General features: G+C 42.7%; 1 protein-coding gene across 15 annotated transcripts in view; it reads right to left on the reverse strand.

Annotated features, from left to right (window-relative positions):
• The window catches only part of ABI1 (abl interactor 1), a 129249-nt gene that overhangs the window by 81162 nt on the left and 27338 nt on the right, over window positions 1-20749 (reverse strand). For 13 of the 15 annotated variants that reach the window (XM_037890881.2, XM_007058489.4, XM_007058487.4 and 10 more), the window contains one exon: window positions 8894-9061. The exons of the other annotated variants lie outside the window; for them this stretch is intronic. In XM_037890881.2, coding sequence (XP_037746809.2) covers window positions 8894-9061 — 168 coding nt within the window. The remainder of the gene's footprint in view (window positions 1-8893; window positions 9062-20749) is intronic. 15 annotated transcript variants of the gene reach the window in all.

Raw genomic sequence — 20749 nt, forward strand, 5'->3', positions numbered from 1 at the left:
TAAAGTTGTTTATGGAATCTTTAAATTCCTTTGCTGCACAAAATCTACCAGCTAACACCCTTTCAGGGCAATTCTCATGGTAGTGGGCTTCTGGTTTTGATTTTAGAAAACCAAAGATTCCATCAACCTTTTGAATTTAATATGAAATATGTCAAAAGCTTATAGCTCTTCAGTGGAGAAACAGGTGTAATGTACAGTTTTCGCCATGTAACCTTCTGCTATACCATGGCATGACAAGGAACAAGGGACTCACTGGTATCTAGTGATAAGTTTCAGTAGGTCTGACCAGTTTGGTGTACCCCAGCTCACTAATGCCATAACCTCCCTTTAAAAAGGTGTCAAATAAGAGATCAACAAAGTTAATATATGGCTAGTTACTATTACTACATGGAGGACAAATTCAGAAATACAAACATATTGAAAATTATGTTATTCAAGTGTGTCTGCCAGGCAGGAGTGAAGTTACCCTGCTGTAAGCAAAGGAATGTGGTTCTACCACGTGGAAGGTATTTCCAAGGTACGTTAAGAGACAATGGGAATGCCATTTACATAAAAGGGGAGGAGACAACCACTCACATCATGGCAAAAGGAAGAGTTTGCTAAAATGCAAATTGATCTGGTTCCTGAAAACAGCAGCAGTGGAAGAAGCTAGCATGGAACTTCCTTCACCAGAAGGCTCCATGCCTCCTTTCTCACAGCTTGAATGAACTTCACGGGGGGAGGGAGGGGAAGAACTTTCCAAAGAATCTGTCAAACATTCATTAGACTATAAAATATACTTTGGGGGAATTCTGCACCACTATGCATGTGTAGAATTTATGTCCCCCACAGAAAAATGACTCTTTCACAGGGAAGCCAGAAGAGTGGTTATTGCAACCCTCTCCAGCAGTATGTTTTAGTGCCCAGGGCAGCCAGCAGAGGGGTAAATCACTGTGAGGCAGGGACTGAGGAAGACCTGGTTGGTGGCGCCTACCCAGCACCAGGCTCAGCTGCTAGTCCCAGCTGAAGAGGATGGGACTTCCTCTTCCCCTACACAGGATCTGGGTCAGACCCACCCCCAGATTTCTCCCACAGCTGCAGGAAGCTCTGCACCCAGAAACATCCCCCAACAAGCTCCTGTGCATCCAGATCCCCACACTGAAACACCTGCACCCAAACTGCCCCACACAGAACCCTCTGAACCCACACCTGGATCCCCCAACCTAAGCCCCTCCACTCTTGGATCCTGCCTTGCTGAGCCTGCCAGCCCATACCTGGTGCACCTGGCATGGACAGGCAGGGACCTAAGGTGTTTCTGGGGCAGGCCCAGTCCTTGCATCAGAGTTGGATGCAGCCTCACCGCTGAGTCTGTGTCCCGGGGCGGGAGACAGCTGCAAGTGATTGCCCACCTCTGTGTAGCCAATGGCTTGTGCTTCCCAATGCCATGCTGGAGTCTCCACATTTATTTGACAAATAAAATTTGCAGAGTTTTAAAATACAGTGCGCACAATTTTTAGTTTTTTGGTGCAGAACGCCCTCAGGAGTAAAAAAAGCAGCAAAGAACCTCATGTTATCCTTCACCTATGACGACACAGGAACAGAACACTTTGGACTTTATGGGAAATCCTGAGCAGAAGGGCTGGGCAGCCATCTTGCTGTAAAGCAGAATGATCAGAATCTTAATAAAACTACAGTCTTGGTTTAAGGTAGTCTTACTCTCTAGAAAGCACTTGTCACTTTTATTTGCTTGTAACCATTTCTAAGTTCATTCTTTATACCTGAACACACTTAAAATCCTAGGAAACTTGTTTTTCTTTCATCTAAACCAACCATTGCTGTGTTTGATTTAAAGTAAAGGTTAACTCCAGTTAATGTGGAAAGCTGCTGGGTACTGTCTCTTTAAAATTTTTTTTTTTTTTTACACTCTCTCCCAGTGGTCCAGAGGAGGGCTGCATATTGCAGAGCACATAGTTTGAGGAAAATTCAGAACTGGGGGTGTTAGGTTCATCTTGCCAGGCTGCTGGATTCACAGTTGCTGAGTCAGAGTTGTTTAACACAGTGCAGGCTTGTATGCTGTTTGGGAGCATCCAGACAAGGGCACTACAGCAGCAGAGTAAATTAAGCACCCAGGATTACAAGGCAGGCAGTGACAACCCCTCACTGTTCTGGATGGCATCTCAGTATGTGACAACATCAAGATTACTTCATTAGCAGGAACAGTTACCAAATCCGTAATATGCCCTAATTAGAGAGGTGGGTTGGAGAAGGAACGGACAATAAATAGAAATCTCTGCCATAATACAAATACCCTTTCACCTTACAGGCCAGCAGCAATTGTGCTGTGGAAGCTACCCAAACATTCATCTACCAGTTGGGCACCAATCTGGATTCGTACCGTCAGTGGATGCTGTTTCAGAGATGTGCATGGTGACTACTGTGCCAGAGGAGAGATTTTAAGAAAAACTTGATTTTCCCCAAACAGTGCAGGAGCTACAGATGAAGTTTGTGTGTCCATTGTCCACGCCGCCCCCCCCTCCCGGGTCCAACTAGCCCAAGAGAACATCAACCAAAGAGGTGCTGTTCTTGGTGATAAAACACTTACTGGACATGTGGGGTAGGAGACCCTATATAGAACAGAATGTGTTGACGTGAGTTAGAGGCATTCAAGAGGGAACCATAGAGGTAGTCATGTCTGCAGTAGAGAAATGTGGCAAGGCCCTGTGATGCACTAGCTTCTGTGTTCATACGCTGTCCGATCATAATCCTTGCAGATATAGAAATCAGTGCCTCTGAGACAAGAGTGAAGCTACTGTGAATCTCTTGACTTGGCATGCAATCCCACCATTACTCATTTAGTGGGAAAAAAGAGACAAGATTCAATTTTTCCCTTATAATTCTCACACACCAATATCCTCTAACATCATGAAGCTGTCCAGAATGGAGAACGCCTTGCTTTCCCCTTTTAGTTAAATAAATGGATAGAGAAAGCTTGTGTACCTAAAGGCTGATGGTATGACTGAAATCAAACTAGCATACATATACTAACTCAGGGATGGGGAGGAAACAAAGTCCTTCCTTGCTCCATGTAAAAACCAGAAAAAGTGGTATACACAGATTGAGTAAAGTGAGATCCTTTCCCTTCAGGAAATAACTCTGGTCCAATGTCAGGTCCTGGGGCAAAAGCCTCAGAGGGTGGCTTGAGGAGCTGTGGCGTATCAGTCTGCCCACCACTGCTAGAGCCTGAGGAGGTGGTTCTTTCATCTTTCCGGAGATAAGGATCTTAAGGCCTGGTCTACAGTGGTGGGGGGGGGAGAGAGATCAATCTAAATTATGCAACTTCAGCTACGTGAACAAACATAGCTAAGACGTACTTAGATCTACTTACTGCGCTGTCTTCATTACGGTAGGTCGACTCCGCCTGCGTTTCTTGCTCCAGTGGAGTACCGGAGTCAACAGGAGAGCGCTCGATTTATCGCGTCTTCACTAGATGCGATAAATCAACCCCTGCTGGATTGATCACTCCCGAGGTAAGTGTAGACATGCCCTCAGAACTACTGATATCAGTCACTGCGTTGCTATTCATGGTAAGCACAGCTACAGCAGCAGGTGGTCTGTCACATGCTCTGCCCTCCTACCATTTGTTGCTTTGGGTGTTTGAATTTAATTCTATACCTTGGATCATACCCAATACATAAAACACATTAACTCAAATATACAAGAGTCAAAAGTACAACTAAAACCAGCCCTCAACCTCATCTAAATTCCCATCTCTTGTGGGACTGTTCCACTCCTCTCTGGCACACTCCCAGCAGAGTCTAAGAATTTAAGTTCAGCTGGACTTTATGTCCCAACAGCCAAGACTTAGATCCACAAACCAGTGGATCAGTGCCTAATCTGCTACTGCTTGGAGTGGTTTTGGACATTTGGGTAGGCTTATAAAGTCCTGGAACCTCTTGGGAAATTACCTGTAACCTAAAGTCCATGCTAATCCTGGCTGATCATACATTAAAATGAAAAATCAACTTCTAAGCATTTATGTCATTTGCAGGACAGCTCAAGCCAACAGCTGAGAGTCTGAGGAGAAAAAGATAGCATCTGTGTGTTCCATTAGTGCTACTGGCTTTAATTGGGCAACATTACAAAACAGAAGGAGTCTGAACACCATATGAGTAAAAAGCCAAGTACACAAAATGATGAAATAGAGGTTAACAGGCACTATTCTTTTAAACTAAATCTGGGCCTTCAATTTCTAGTTCTAAAAGCTTTCTACATTTTTCATGCCATCAAAGAACTATTAGTTATTTCTTACATAGCCCAGGGAACTACATTTTCAGAAGTTTCCATTTTGTCACATCTCTACACATCTGAAGTCAGCTTTTGAGTCAAGGGGAAGAATTTGCGCATTGAATTTTAATTTAATTTTATTTTTTGGTCCTATATGTTCTCTTGAAAGGGACTATTTCTTCCTCTACACTTCAATAGGCACGGATTTAAATAATGAGCTATTTAAAAACTGTTTATATTCAGGGGGGAAAGAAACTAGTTGCTACGCCCAGTACTGCAGCTGCCCTTGCATACATATGAGCTCTGATAAGCTACTTTTTTAGTTTTGACACAGTAAACAAGAATGTCCCTGTCAGCCCAACTCTTCTTAGCAAGAGAGCCAGATTCAGACTGTGGAAATGCAATGGCTGAAAGTTCTCCATCTTAAGTGCATTTCTTATGCTAGCCTCTGTTTCTAAGAGGGAAACCAGGACAATCAGAAAACAGTGTGTGTATGTGTGTGCACCTAAATATTAATACTCCCCACAAAATAAGCCCCATTCAGGACAGTGCAGAGACCCAACTTTTTGCAAAAACATGTAGTGTTTTCGCTAATAAAGAGTTTCCTTTACTGAGAGCTGCCCTTTGGTCTCCAAAGCCCATAGCCAAGGGACTCAGTTATTTCTGGGGAAAAACTAGAAGTACAAAAGAGAGTCTCTTTTTTTTAAAAATAAGTAAATTTTAGCTCTCCTTTGAGAAGACTGATTTATATTAGCCTTTAAAACATAAAACCAAGTAAACCAATCACTAAGGTTGAGAGAAATATAGCAGCGGGACGCTGCCTCTACAGCTGAAAGTCTGTGGGATGGGGACCTAAAGACAGACAGACAAATGTAAAAAGTAAGTTTAAGTTTGGGTGCGTCCCAAAAGTGTCATCTCACTATTCCTCCCCAAAATCCTCAAGCCAGCCCTGTGCTTAGTACTGTGATCATGGCAGACAGACTCCCTTGCATTGGAAGGGCTTTGCAAGCATCTCCAAAGATGCTGTGGCAAGCTTTGCATTTACTACTTTGGCAGGCATGGAAAGGGTTGGAATAATGTGGCAAAGCTCAAAGCAGGTGTCAAGGGTTAAAACAAAACTCCATAAACATATCTCCATAGTCAAGTGCAACAACAAGCAACAGCGAAGCAGCTCACTGAAGAGCCTCTGAGAAGCCCAATCTGTCAAGTCTCACTCAAATAGGGCTTTTATCTGTTTGTGTAAAGCCCTCTTTTTGGTTTGCCTTTAAGTTTAAACTGAAGCTTCATAATAAGTGATCAAGTTCTCCATGAGCACAACTCAGCTCTTCAGAAATGCTGTTATATTAAACTGTGCACTTTACTCTTATGGGTCTTCCTTACAGGGAAGACAGCTCACTGTAATACTTTATTAAGGCTTATTTTAAACCTGTAGCTTTAATACAGATGCTAATATTTTAACCATTTTTTAAAGTCAAGATTACACAGCAGGCCATTTAACCCAAAAAGTCTAGAAGGACGCAGGTGACACTTTGATAATGCTCTAGCCCAATATTCAAACTGATCTACAGAACTTCAGAAACATGCATGGGACTGGAAAAGAACATGGTCACTGTGTGTTGTGTGGGACTGAGGGGGAGATCTGCCCACAGAACAGAATAACGAGAGAACCATACCTTTTTACAAATGGAGCTACAGATTGGCAATGCTCCAGAGAAGCACATGAGTAGTAGAAGTGTTGCTGAGAATGACTGAGGTACGTTTGCAAAGCTGAGTGCAGAAGCTTGCACAATGCATGTCCTATGCCCACTAGCCTGGCTCTGGTCCTTGTCTTTCCAACCAACTTAAGAAAACTATCCAATTTAAATACATACATCGGATCTGCTTTAATGGAAATATTCAAAAGTGATACAAGTGGGGCAAGTGAAGACAAAATTCTGAAGACCCGTTTCTGAAATTGGCAGTAAGGGACTGTATAGTGTGGTGTTTTATTTTTTAAATACCTAACTGAAGAGCTGAATTTGAACAAAACGTTTAAAAAACAGCCACACACACACATTTGAACTTGCATCACTGGTATCTAGTTTTAATTTTGTAAAATGAGTCTGAAAAGATTCCTTTATAATTGGGATTAGTTTCAGGAAAGACCCAACAGCCAAGGAAACTACAAGAGATCTTGCTAAAGACTCTTGCAAAGCTCCACAAAGCACTGATTGTTCACAGTCTTTAGCAAACAGTTCATGTATCAGGTGACTCAATACATTCGGAATAGTGCCTTCAATTCAAAACGCAAAATAGTACAGAGGGTTACACCTTTTGTGCTAGTATCAAATATTTTACCTTTTACACTATTAGTCTTATCAATGGACCAAGGAGATATCAACAATTTCAGTTTAAACACAATTTCCCCAATACTAACTGGGAACTGCTTTTCTTACACACCAGTAATTTGTTCTAGATGACATGAGGGTGTGCAAAAGTTATGAAAGCGTGGTATTCTGTATATGGCAGTGAAAGAGAAAATGTTGAGATAGAAGGTTAGCACATTTTTATACCCCATTCAGTTCTTCTTTTTGGAGGCAAGTGAGATTTGAGGGTCCAGAAATGTCTTTCCAAATCCTTTATATAACTAGAAACATATCTACAGCAATTTTACTTCTAGTAGTTAGATGACAATTAGAGACACTTTTTAAATCTGGCAATATTAAAAAAAAAACATACAAAATACGTATTAAGAACTAAGCAAATGTTTTAGAACAACTTTATGAAAGGCTTTTTATTTGCAAGGTGTATTTACATATTCCATAAAGTCCCATCACCTCCGGCAGCGTATAGTGCAGCTCCTTCTCAGCAGGAAGATTTTAAAATCAATCTCCACAGAATTTTGTAAGCTCAATTCAACCAGAAGTTGATTGGAGGGGGGAGGGAAGGGAGAGAAGAGGAAGTAGAAGTCACAGAAGAAAAGTTCTGATCGCAAGTGAGTGGTCAGGAAAGATATACAACTAATATGGGATGCTTGGCCAACTAAGGGTTTCAAAATCCCCACAAACACAGAAGTATTGAGTAGTTTAAAAAAGAGACCCCTTCAAAATCTGTTTTTCCAAAAACTAAGTTTTTTTTATTTAGTATATGGGAAAAGTCTGTCTTGAACAAGACCTTGCTGTCATTCCATAGTCTTCTGTTATTGGGTAAGCTACCTAGTGAATACATAATTAGGGCTGTGTAAACAACTAACTCCCAAGAACCAGACCTTTTTGAAGGACTGGAAGTGTTTGATTAGACTCTCTCCATCCTCCCTCCTGCACTCTGTAACCCCAAAAAACCAACTCTTTTCTCTTGACAATACCAGCATAGTGCTGCTTTTTCCTACCATCCCTATGGCCTCACCTATCAAGCGCCCACTTACTCTTTAGATGTACATCACATGGACCCATCACCTCTCACAGGCTCAAGATGGGGGGGGGGGGTTTGAGAATATTTCTAATATTGTGTCAATTATTCACATGATTTTCAGCTGACTGAACAGCAGATTCACTAATCCTGCTGCTGAAGTAGGCCAAAACTAGGAGCTCAGAATACTCCCCCGCTGTTCTGGCACGGTCTTAGCCACTCCTTTCAAACGCTCCTCACTTGCAGAAATACTCCACATTTAGAAGTGCTCTTCTGTTTTTCCTCCTTGTGACCACATTTGCCAAGTAGCCATTCCAACAGTGGCAACTGCAAACTGCTCCCACCAACCAGCAACATCATCATGTTGGATCCTCAGCAAGACATACAAAAGTGGCAGGGAGAGTGAAGAAAAGATGTGGGAAGAGACAGAGGGAAGCAGCTAGGAAGAGACAGTCCATAACTTAAATAATGCATTGGGGGTGGGTGGGTGCTTCATTTTGTCTGTTTCAATGTTACAAAACATTAAAAGGGGATGGGTTGGTCTTGGAAAAAAATCACCAAAAAATGTATTATGTAATTCATGGAGAGTCCCAAAGTCATGGCGAAGACACAACCCAAATTCCATATTTGAGTTAACTGTATTTGATTACATGAATAAGTTAATGCTGGGATATGAATTAGAAACTCCTTCCAGTAGAGGCTAATAGTGTCACAGCAACAGGAACATTAGACAATATTGGCTTGCTACTAATAAATATTTTAGAGTTTTCTTTCAGTTTTGCTCTAGAATAGGAGACTCACCCTATTTTCCATTTAAAATCCAAAGATTAGAAGCTTCAGTGAGTGAACTCTTCTCTTCAGAGTTCAAATAGAGAAAGAAAACTAGCTTATTTTAATTATGTATTTTACTATTTTAGCAGATTTTGTAAGCTAGAGTTGAAAGGTTGCTTTTTAAACTTAACTCCACAGAAAAACTAATGAAGTTAAGGATTATTAAAATAAAAGACACTATGATTACCCAACTCTCAACCTTTAGAACCATTATTTATAAGAAGCAGAACAAAGAGAATCTTTCATTACTAGAGGAAAAGTTACAAGACTCACAGATAACATTTTTACTTTTGCCAAGATGAAGACCCACCAAAGTGCAAGTGGGTTAAAACCCCAGTAAAGTTTTTAGATGACAAGGTCCCCAAACTATTAGTTTTTTTGTAGCATTTCAATTCCCTATGTAAAAGGTTACCTGGGAGATATGGTTGATGGAGGACTCCATTCTCCGCAGCTGGGACGCTTGAATGTCCAGCAGTTGGAGTACATTGTTGGCCAGTGCATTGATCTGATAAGCAACACTGGCAAGAGACTGGGTTGTATATGCTTTGGTCTCTTCTAATGCTTTCCTTTTATCAGGAGCCTGAAAAACAACAAACAAGATATCATTTTTGTAAGGCCAGAAGAAAGGAGTACAAAACATTACGCTTAGAATATCATTCACCCAAAAGGCCTGATTGAGTAACTGCTCTGACTGCACAATCAAGTCTACATCAAGCAAGAACTCACATGAAGAGGGGAAAAAACCAAACACACCCAGACGCTAAAAACATATGATGGTTTTGTTTAAGTAAAGATGGTCTATGCTAAGAAGTGATTCTCTAAGTTGAAACACGACTAGTATCAATTCTCTGGAGCAGGTCTTTTGTAACCTGCCTATCCTTCACTTCCAGAGAGAAGCTTCCAATTCCCCTGACAAGTGAAATCCAGCTTCTCTTCACAGTACCCAAGCCAATTAAAGGCAAAAGCATTTTCCCACAGTTGGGCGTCCCCCAGTGCACAAATTTTTTACTATGAAGCCAACTCTACAGCTGTGTTGGCTGCTTATCCCACAGTGGGGGAGGAGAGAGCACGCAGAGAGAGTCAGGAGGACATGCATACATAAGGCTCCTGCATCCAAGAGCCTTTGTGAAATTATTCCTGTTCCAGTGAGCATTTGATAAACCTTTCTTCAGCTGGGGAAGCAGTCCCAAACTAAGGCAAGAGTCATACATATGTGGAGGGGCTGGAGGGTCTAAAACATGGGTGGGCAAAGCATGGCCGCGGCCGGCATGTCAGACATAATCCAGCCCTCGAGTTCCTGCCAGGGAGCAGGGTTGGCGCTTGCCCCGCTCCTGCACTCCAGCTGCAGAGCGGGGTTCGGGGCTTGCCCCGCTCTGCACAGCTCCCAGAAGCAGCAGCAGCATGTCCCCCCTTCTGGTTCCTACATGAACTGCAGCCAATGGGAGATGCAGGGGTGGCACCTGCGGACAGGACAACACAGCCACCTAGCTGCACCTCCGCACGGGGTGGGGGGCGGTGCGGGGAAGGGACATGCCACTGCTTCCAGGAGCTGCTTGAGGTAAGTGCAAACCAGAGCCTGCACCACTAACCTCCTCCCACACCCCAACCCCAACCCCGATCTCCCTCCCTCCAAACCCCTTGGTTCCAGCCTGGAGCACCCTCCTGCACCCCAAAAAATGTTTGCCCACCCTGGTCCAAAAGAATAAAAATCTCCCTCAGACTTCACCCTGCAAGGAAACTAGTAGTATCAAGTATCCCAGTGGTCATTGCAGTTACACTTGTGCTGCTTCTCCCTCCCCATGACAATCCCCACCCAATACCTGTGGTAACATGCCCCTCCACCACCACCCAGCTTAACCCTCACTTCCCAAACTCAACATCTTCCCAGGGCTGGGGGGGGGGGCAGAAGAGAGAAGACAGACAACACAAGCACAATGATGCACTTGGTGACATTTGCCTTTTCAAGTGTGTTTAGATACAAGCAATATGAGAAGCAGAGGTGTGAATTTTCCCTACACCACGCCTCAATAGGGTGTGAGGTTCAAAACTAAACAGATTAGCCCCCTAATCTCCCTTCAGAGCGGCAATTCATACCTACCCAGTCCCTCCCAAAGGAGGAATTATTTTCTGCTAACAAAGTGAAATATGCAGGGAAGGAATGAAGTCTCATCAGAAGGATGACCTACTGTGAATGCAAGTTTCTTTATAATTTTATTGATTTATAGAGCACCTAATCACAAGAGCTACACTTGCTTTGGGGGAAAGGTTTCTATTCTAAACCCTTCCTTTCAATTCTGGATTTCTTCTCTCCCTGTCCCCCCTCCCCCGCCCTTGTTTGTTATTCTTTAAAGAAGTTGAAAACCCCTGAATATTAAACAAAAATGTAGAGGCAAAAGAGTTAATGATGCAAGGTTTTAAGAATGATACTTAAGCAAGCTGAAGTCAGGAAATGCAGGGCTGAGGTGGAGTGCAAACTGAACTCACATTCCCTGATTTTTGCTATGCTTAATTTAAACTTACTATTGCAAGGAATGTTGTCTTTTTCTTCTCTCCTTTACAATGACACTATTTAAGGATGGTGTCAGGGTCAGAGAAGTCAACCCTTTTTTACATTAAAAGTTAATTTCTAGCAATGGTTTAATAGAAAGCATTAGCAGTGACTGGGGGCATGCTAACCTCCATGAAAGCGGTGGGGGGAGTTAAAGAAAGAAGACTCTTAAGTAGAGGACTCTCTGCAACACGCAGCAAAAAGAATGAAGTCTAATCTAATCAAAATGGTTAATGGTAGAGAGTAGATCACCACCACCACAGCACGTTTTGGCAGAAGCCAAGGGATCCAAGAAATTTTCAAAATACCACCAAAAGTCTTAACTAAAAATAATGCTATTGGTCAACCATCAGGGATACTGAATGTGTTCTATGTTTGAACCAGAGTTGCTACCACTGGTTCAACTCCACTGGTGATGGCAAGATTGGCAATATAGACAGGTTACCATTATTTTAAACCACTGTGCTATCTATACATGCTATCAGCAGAGTTAAACACAGTAGTTAAAAAGCTAACAGGTTCCCAACACTTCTGCCAACGGTGGAGCAGCAGCCACAGTGATACATTTCACAGGACAGGTTTAATGTAGTCAGCACAACTTGCGCCTCAATGGTACCAAGTATGGCCTCATCCAATAGTCCTTACCTAAACAAGACACTTATTGAGGAGTTGTGTGTGACTATGGACTGGAGAGTCAGGCAATAAGAACATGATACAAAGACAACATTTGCAGTAACTAGATGAGAGATTGAGTGCTGTCAAATGGGAAAAAAGTGAAAACCTTTTATTTCTCTGGCAATTTCAGCAAGCAACTGGAGTCATTTGACAAAATGTCTGCTCTTCATTTTCAGTTATTCAACAGATAGACATTTTAGTCATTTGAACAAAAAATTCGTTCAACATTATACAAAAACAGTCTGAGGAAAATATGTAGCACCAAGGGTCAGTTACCCCAACAGAATTTGGTTTGAAGCTTTTGAGAATTGTACTCTTATAAAACACAGGGGAAATTTCTCTGTTCTGTTATTGTTTGGGTTAAAGCTAACGTGACATTTAGGCTTGTGCATTACACAACTGGGAGCTAGTGGTATAAGTCTCTTAATACAGATTCAAAACAGATATGCCTGCTAGGGTTTTTGGAGTAGGGGCAAGGAGGGTCAGATGTGTTTTCTGTTCCAAAACATTATAATTGAGTTAAACGACCGCTTTTTTGTAGTTTTGTCATGGCACCAACACTGACAGTACTTGGTACTTAGAGCATTTTTCAGAGGATTTCCACCTATATTAATGCCTTGTAACTCCCCTATATGGTAGGAAGCATTATCCCAACTTTACAGGGGGTGACATGGATGCACAGGAAAACTTGCCCAAGTTCACACACTGAAATCAGAGTAGTAACAGAGCTCTGGTCTTCTAGAACCATTACTCTATCCATCCTCTCCTTGAGCAGATGCTCCTATACCAGGCAGTGCTGTTTTCAATGTAAAAGTGTCCCACTTCCCTTTAAAAAAAAGAGTGCAATACACATGTGTTTTTCAAAAGAATAGCTTTTGAAATAAGAGCCAAATCCTGGTTCCATTAAGTTCAATAGGAAAAATCCCACGGATTTCAATAGAATCAAGATTTGAGCCAATGGCCTCCTGCAAACCATTAGATAGAAACAATTGCTCAGATGATTTTCAACCCCTTGAACCAGTTCAGGCAGATTTGGCAAACACAAAGATATTTATAGCTTCAGTAGGGGTTCACTGCAAGTCATCAAGAATGATTTTTAACACATTATGAATGTAATATTACTAAATATCCAGAAAACATGTGGGAAGAAGGGAGTCACTTCTTTGTGGTCTACATTAAACTTCAAAACAGACCAATGCTTCTCCAGTTGTACTAGAGAAGATTGGGGGGGGGGAAAAAATCTGAAAAGTTGAACCTTTTCATTGAATTGTCTAATTTCAGATCCCCCCCAAAAAAACACACCACCCACACCCAAGAAAAACCAAAAGAACAAAACCACACCACACACTAACATTTTCAGTAAAAGTTTCCCCAAAAGAGCATCCCATTTTTAAAACCGGCTTTGACCTGTACATCTGCTGTAACCTTAACTGCTGCCTGACTAAAGTGGAATGACAACTTGGTTCTTTGCTTCTGCAGAAATTAAGTATGAAGCTTCAAAAGGTTGTGAAAAAAATATATTTAAGCCAGTGTGCAGCTTAGATTCCCTACTACTTCATGGGATGGTTTCTGGCAAGACTGCGAAATTCCCTGAATCACTTTCAGATTTGTAGTGATGTTACCACATTATGATGATTTCACAATGAACTCCACCCAAATCATTGCCACAGTAGGAGATGGGGCGTCACCGAATGTGCTCCAACTCAGCCACCCACTTCAGGGACACATAATAAAGGATCTGTCCATTATTCACTGTCCCTTATGCACACAGAGCTGAAAGAACCAACTATTCTTCTGTGGATTACCATCTATATGCAGACATCTTTCCATAGGAATGTGTCTGCAGTATTCTAACCATCTCCTTTCCTAACTTTCTCCATTTCATTGGATTCCCACCATCTTCCTAGCTACTCCAGCTCACAACCTTGAGACAATTTTGGACATGTAAAGGATACATGCCTAACCTTTCTCCCAATCCTGCTAGGTGACTCTCTACAAAAGAGGTCTCAAACTCAAATGATCACAAGGGCCACATGAAGACTAGTGATGCGGCCCTTGGGCCAATGCACTGACACACACCCCCTCACTGTCCCCAGCCCCACCCCCACTCCACCCCTTCCATGAGGCCCTGCCTCTTCCCACCCCTTCCCCGAAGTCACCACCCCAACTCTGCCCCCTCTCTGCCCCCAGGGGGTGCAGGGTACGGCTAAGGGCAGGGAGTTGGGGTGCAGGAGGGGTTCAGTGTGCAGGCTCCAGTCCAGCACCGCTTACTTAGAGTGGCTCTGGGGTGGCAGCGGCGTGCACCGGGGACAGGGCAGGCTCCTTGACTGCCTGCCCTAGTCCCACTCTGCTCCAGGAAGTGGCCAGAACCAGGTCCCTGCAGGGGCAGAGGGCTCTGCGTTGCTCTCGCTATCTCCCCCAAAGCTCCCACTGGCCACAGTTACCCATTCCCAGCCAATGGGAGCTGCCAGGGGCAGTGCCTGGAAGCAAGAGCAATGCACAGAGCCCTCTGCTGTGCCCCCCCCCCTCCCCCTGCAGCCACAGGGACTTTGGTCAGCGCCATGAGGGGGGGGGGGCTATCCCGCAGCTGGATTTGGCCTGCAGGCTGTAGTTTGCCCACCCCTGGCCTGGAGATAGGCAGAGGGGCACACTGGGCCGGGGGGCATGCACGCAGGGAGCTTGGCGGGCCACACGAAAGAACTGCATGTTTGAGACCCCAGCTCTACAGCATCTCAGAAATGCATTCATTCACTTTTACTGCAAAAACACTAGTGCATGCTGTGACTGGTTGGACACCTATTCTGGGATGCCACTTGATGTACTGGGATTTCACTGAGTCTCTCCTGCTCAACCAGCCTGGGTTCCCTCTCCCTGCTTTGCCGAACTAGGCTCTCGGGCTTCTTGCAGCACGCACGTGCACACACCCCCAACTGCAGCCACAAACTGAAGTCAGCTCTGTGTGAGAGGACTCCCCAGTACTCACGTGCACACCCCTTTTGGGAGATAAACCCAAAATAATCCTGTCTTGTGCTGTACAGATTTTTCTGTACAGTGCAAGCTCATAAAAATCCACCCTCTTCCTCAATGTGAAGAGATATTTGCATGACTCCCGTCCCCCCTGTAGAAGTTACATAAACTGGGCTTAACAAACAAAATGCATTTTAACAACTATAAAAGGCAGATTTTAAGTGGTTCAAGGGATAGCAAACAGAACAAAGCAGATAACTAAGCAAATGAAACAAAACATGCAAACTAAGCTTGACACACTAGATAGGTAGGATACAAATTAGCAAATTCTCACCCCAAGTGATAAACAGGCTGGCAGATTCTTAAGGCACAAGTTGCCTTGGCTTTCCCAGGTTTTCATATACAGGCTAAAGATCAATTCTCAGTTCAGTCTTTGTTCCTCAGGTGTTTTCAGGTGTGTTGTGGGGAGAGTCAAGCCATCTCATGTCAGTCTCTCTCTTTTATATCTTCCCCCCCACTTGCTGGAAAGCTTTTTTCCTGTGACCTGGGTCAAACAGTTCCCATTGTATAGAGCTATCTCTGAGAGGTTTCTATTGCACACAGTTCCTGGGGTAATCCTTATGCTTGTGTGCATTTCTTCAATAAGCCACTAACATTGTTTGGCCTCATCCAATGTAGCATATTTGAAATACAGAGACATGGTCAATAATCCCAACTTCAGATACGAAAATGATACAAGCATAAAAATTGGATAAATACATTCAGTAAATTATAATTTCCCAATGATATCTTACAAGACCCATTTTGCATAAAATACATCTCAGTTATGTCTCATCCACAACATAACCATATTTCCATGTAGAATATGGGGTGTAATGTCACACATGCCTTCACTATCTTTGCTCAAGACCCAGTCTCTCACTTCTCCCCATTTCACTCCATTCAATATGCTGCCAGTTTCCTGATGAACAAAGCTTAGAGGCTTCTGGCTGCTGCCATATCAACTCTCTACCATAAATAAGGAATGACTAAATAGAGGCACTACTTGCAGCAAGAGGAAGCACTCCCTCAAGAACACTTGATTTAATTTTGCTGAAGTCAGCAACTCAGGAGGATGCAATAAGTGCGGCAGCATTGGAAAGAAAGAAATAGTTGGCTCATATTAGACAGTTTAAAGACAGTGGGGATTTTGCCTCCCCATCCTTCAATGTGTACTCTTCCGTATTTTTCATCTTTATCTGTTGGAGTGTATGCAACCTCAAAGAAGGAGAAAAAACAAGACAACCGCTTATGGCAATGTTACATCAGTTGACCAATCACTAAGTTATACAGAGACATTAATTACTCAGTGCCCAGTAACTTGTCACTTGTTTAGCATTTTAGTCAAGAGCCCAGACCCTCTTTACACTCTTATTTACAGGAATGCTGTAGATTTATATGCACTTTTATATGGTTTTGCTGTCGTTCACACAATGTGCCAAATTTGTATTTGCTGAAAGAAAATGCAAGGGTATTTTTTTAGCTTTGTGGACAGCTTTATAAAAGCTACTTGCTTTGCATCAACCAGTTAAAAGCGAATTAGATTAAATCACATGTAAACTGACTTAAGTAATCTGTCATCACATAGTACTACTTTGCATAGTACTACTTAGCTGCAACCTCTAGTCTAACAGGAACAAAGAATGGTCAATATACCAGATTTTATGCAATTTCACTCACTTATTAACTTCCCTCTATTACTTACCCTTTTGGGAAAGTTTCAGAATGTAATTTATACTTCCTAATAAGCGAGATGATCAGATCAACGGTTCGGAGTCTTCCCCCCCGGTCCCCCCCTTCTGACTCATCTGTTCACTCTAGATTATGGGCCAAAACTCTGGTCCCACTGAAGTCAAGAGATTTTGCCAAAGAACTCAAGAGAGCCAAGATTTGGATCTAAGTTTTGACAGCAAAGGCCTCCTTCAGAAAAGTCAATTTAGTATGGCATAAATTGGTGGCCTGACAGGACCAAAAAGAAAGTCCCAACCTAGCTTCAATAGTTAGGTCAAAACCGGACTTTGACATTTTGATAGCCTCACCTGCCTTCTCGGGGTCATAGATCCTGGTCCCACATACAATACAATAATACAAGGACTAAAGAGAAGATAAGCAAGAGGAAGGAGAGAGGAGGAGCAAGAAGAAGGGGAGGAAGAGAAGGGAACACTGAACTGGTGCTAGAACCTGTTAATATGGTAGCCGGTGTTAACTAAGATATTTTGAAAGACTCACTAAAAATTAAAAAGAGGGGGAGGGGGGGGCTCACTTGTAGTTTACATTCCCATTTCTACTGGAATGGGATACACTTGCAATGTCAGTTCAATGGGAAAGAGGTATATTCAGGCAATTGGCCTGGAGGCACCTGCCCATCAATACTGAACCCTGACATCTACAAGGGGGCAATCCCACATGGCACAGAAAACAAATAGCTTCCCCACCCAGGAAATGAACACACTGGCTCATTATGCAGCCCCCAATAACACTGAACTTCTTACAATGTAGCACTCTCACGTCTCCATCAAATCCCTGCTTCATATCCCTGATCAGGCTTTTAAGAACTTGGAAGGCTGGACTACCATTTTAAGGATTTATTCTTTGATTCTGATTGTTGGCAACAGGCCTTGGCATTTCTGAGCTCTCCTCAACTTATGTTCAGCTTGATCTAAGCATTCTGTCTCTGAGCTGCAGTAATGTGTCTCAGAGGTTTAATTATCCCACTCACACTAGATAATGTTTACCTACTATGAGCCAAAAGTCTAATTTGCACTGAGCATTAAGAATGATAAATCCAGAGGTCCTTCTAAATAAGTATTGAGGCTCTACCTATTGAATTAGGTATGCAGCCAGTGGATATCTGCTTGTTTTTATTCATAATTCATGAAGCTCTTTAAAACACTTTGCATACAGGTTGCTCTGTGGTGATCATATTTTGCTGTTGCTGCCAGTAAGTCATTTTAGTATCACCTCAATCACAAAAAATGGAAAGAGGGGGAAGAAAGTCAGGTCAGCAGTCACAAGTCTCTATGCACCAAAGGAAACTTCCAGCAGCTATCTAACTGGAAGCTGCTCAAAGGGATTTGAACACCATAATAAAAAAAGTGCTTCCCAGACAGCATAGGGTATTCCTCCCCTTCGTAGATAAAAGGTATTGTATACAGACTTAAAAGGATGCAGGTCATAAAAGCAGAGTAACGGGCAAAAGAATTATTCACAGAACTGGGTAAGACTAATTTTAATTTAGAAATAGGGGTTGTTTACAGTTGTACTGATATTATACAGAGAAGGTGGGAACAAGGAGACACCGATGTGTCAGATTCCTCCTGGAAAGTGTTTACTAATGTGCTTACATAGGAATCACATTTGAGAAATTCTGCTAGTTTACACATGCACTGCATCACAGACCTGGGCCAAAACAGGTTTTTGTTTGTTTGTTTTTTTTAAAAAAAGAGCCCCGCAGGTAAGACTCTTAAATCCACATTCAGGTACATAAGTACAAGACCTAATCATCAGTCCTAAGCAGACAGCTGCTCTCAAGTGCTCAGTGCTTTTGAACAATCAGGAGACACATTTAGGTACCTAAAAATGGCTTTAGGAACCCAACCTTATTCATCCACTTTCTTTTTTTTTTTTTTTTTAATAAAAATACTATTTTATACTAAAATGTCCCATCATCAAGCATAATGTAGACTAGAGTCCAGATGGCCACCAGTGTCATATAGCCACTATTTAGCCAGACCTCCTTCAAAACAAGGTTAGGTCACATGGCAGTGAAATTCTGATGAATGCCTGGTGCAGCCTATCCTAGCTCTTCCCCCATTACTACCATCAGTGCATCTGAGTCAATAGTAGAATTGGTTGGAAGTAAGTTTGTGTGGGGTTGTTGTTTGGGGGGGCAGGGAGGATAGATGATCCTAGTGTAGGCACAGCCAACCAGCTTCTCTATACTAAAAGGATATAAACACTTGCATTCCAAAGCAATAGACAAATCTTTAATTGTGACTTGAAATTTATAAATAGAAAGACTTAACATAAACTTGTACAAATTCAGCAATGTGATTTAGGAGTTCCGCAATAGAGTATTTATAGTAGAAAAGTTCAAGTGCTCTCTCCAAGGACAACTTGTCATTTTGCTGCACTTTCTGCCCATCCCAAGAGGTAAGCAAGAGAACAGGGATTTTGAAAGCTTCAGACACTAATTAATTGACATTGTTAAGTAAGCTATTAATAGAAGTATGTTAACTACACTTGTTTAGTATCTGTTTTTATCCAGTATCCTCTCTCCAGGGGACTAATCCTGCCCTTGCAGGGGAAGTGGGGAAAAGGGGGAAGGGAAAGGGGGAAGGGAATAGACTTTATGATCTAATATAGTGGTAACCAACTGGTCAATCATGATCAACTAGTCAATCCAAGAGGATCTCCCAGTCAATTGCAATCTCTGATGGTGCAGTGTGTCTGCCTCTAAGGCATACTTCCTGCCTACCCTGGCCCTACACTGCTCCTGGAAGCGGCCAGCGCATCCCTGCGGGTGGGGGTCTCCCTCCATGCACTTCTCCTGCCTGCAAGCACCACCCGTGAGAAGAGGGAGCCAGTGAAGGGATGCAAAGAGGGGTTATACGGTCCAAGCAACAGTCTAGAAGAATGAGGAGTGGGGCAAGATGGCATGTGACAAGTACAGAGAGAAGAACATTACAGTAATCAAGATGTGAGATGACAAGAGCCTGGATCACAGTTTTAGCTATCTGGATGGATAGGAAAGTCCATATATCTTAGCGATGTCACAGAGAACAAAATCAGCAAGACTTGGATGTAGCCTGGATGTGAGGACCCAGAGAAAGGGAGAACACCCAGGTTATGGGCCCGAGCAACAGGTAGAATGGTGGTGTTATCCACAATCATCAGGAAAGAAGGTAGTAGGGAGGGCAGGAATTAAGAGCTCTGTTTTAGCTATGTTGAACTTGAGCTGATTGTTAGACATACTTAAGCAGAGGTCAGAGAGGGGCTGAGATTTTACTTTGGACAGAAGGAGAGTAGAGGTAGATTTTTTAGTCATTTGCAGAGAGACAGTAATTGAAATAGTGTATGCAGATTAAATTGCTCAGACGCAAGAGGCAGAGAGAAAGAAAAAAAGGGGACCAAGGACAGAGCCCTGGAGGGGTCTTAGGAGGATCTGCTGAAGGACATGTTGAAGTGATTGGAGAGGCAGGAGGAGAACTAGGAGACGACAGTCACAAAAGGCAAGGGAGGACATGATTTCAAGAAGAGCATGGTTGACTGTCAAAGGCATCTTACAGGTCGAGGAGGATGAGGTTGGAAGATGAGGTTCAGAGATTTGGCTAGGACGAGGTCATTAGAGACTTTGGCAAAAGTTGTTGCAGTTGAATGTAAGGGATGGAAGCCAGACTGGAGGGTCTAGGATAGAACTGAGCTCCAGACAGGGATTGTTAACAGTGCATTCAATGAACTTAGAAATGAAAGGAAGACAGCTACAGCCAATAATTTACAAAGATCAGTTTCACACATGCCCCCAAAAATCCAATATACACACTAGATAACTGGCGAGAAATTAACCCCTCTTTTGGTCAGTATTCCTCTGATCAGCGCTGAACCAGATTTCTATGATCAGACTGTATTCTCCAACCTGTGTTATATTTTCTCCTCTTGGTTAGAAGAACTGATCTGCACTCTTTATTAGCTGAGAAAGACCAAGCTTCTAACTGTTTGGTGGTTGTGCACGTTTTTTAAACAAAAAGGTCTTTTTTCTTTGAAGGGAAAGTCTTCCATATATAAAGAAATTAGAACATGGAATTTATTTTGGAATACTTGTACTCTCCAAAGCAGACCTTCCTTTGTATTCACCTTTGTTTCACTTGGACCAGCTATGATCAAGGTACAAAACAGACTCAGACTTTAAAGGTCAGAAGGGACCATCATATTCATCTAGTCTGACCTCCTGCACATTACATGCCATAGAACCTCACCCACCAACTCCTGTAACAGACCCCTAACCTCTGGGCTGAATTACTGAAGTCCTTAAATCATGGT

Source organism: Chelonia mydas, chromosome 2, assembly GCF_015237465.2.
Source record: "Chelonia mydas isolate rCheMyd1 chromosome 2, rCheMyd1.pri.v2, whole genome shotgun sequence".
NCBI lineage: Eukaryota > Metazoa > Chordata > Testudines > Cheloniidae > Chelonia > Chelonia mydas.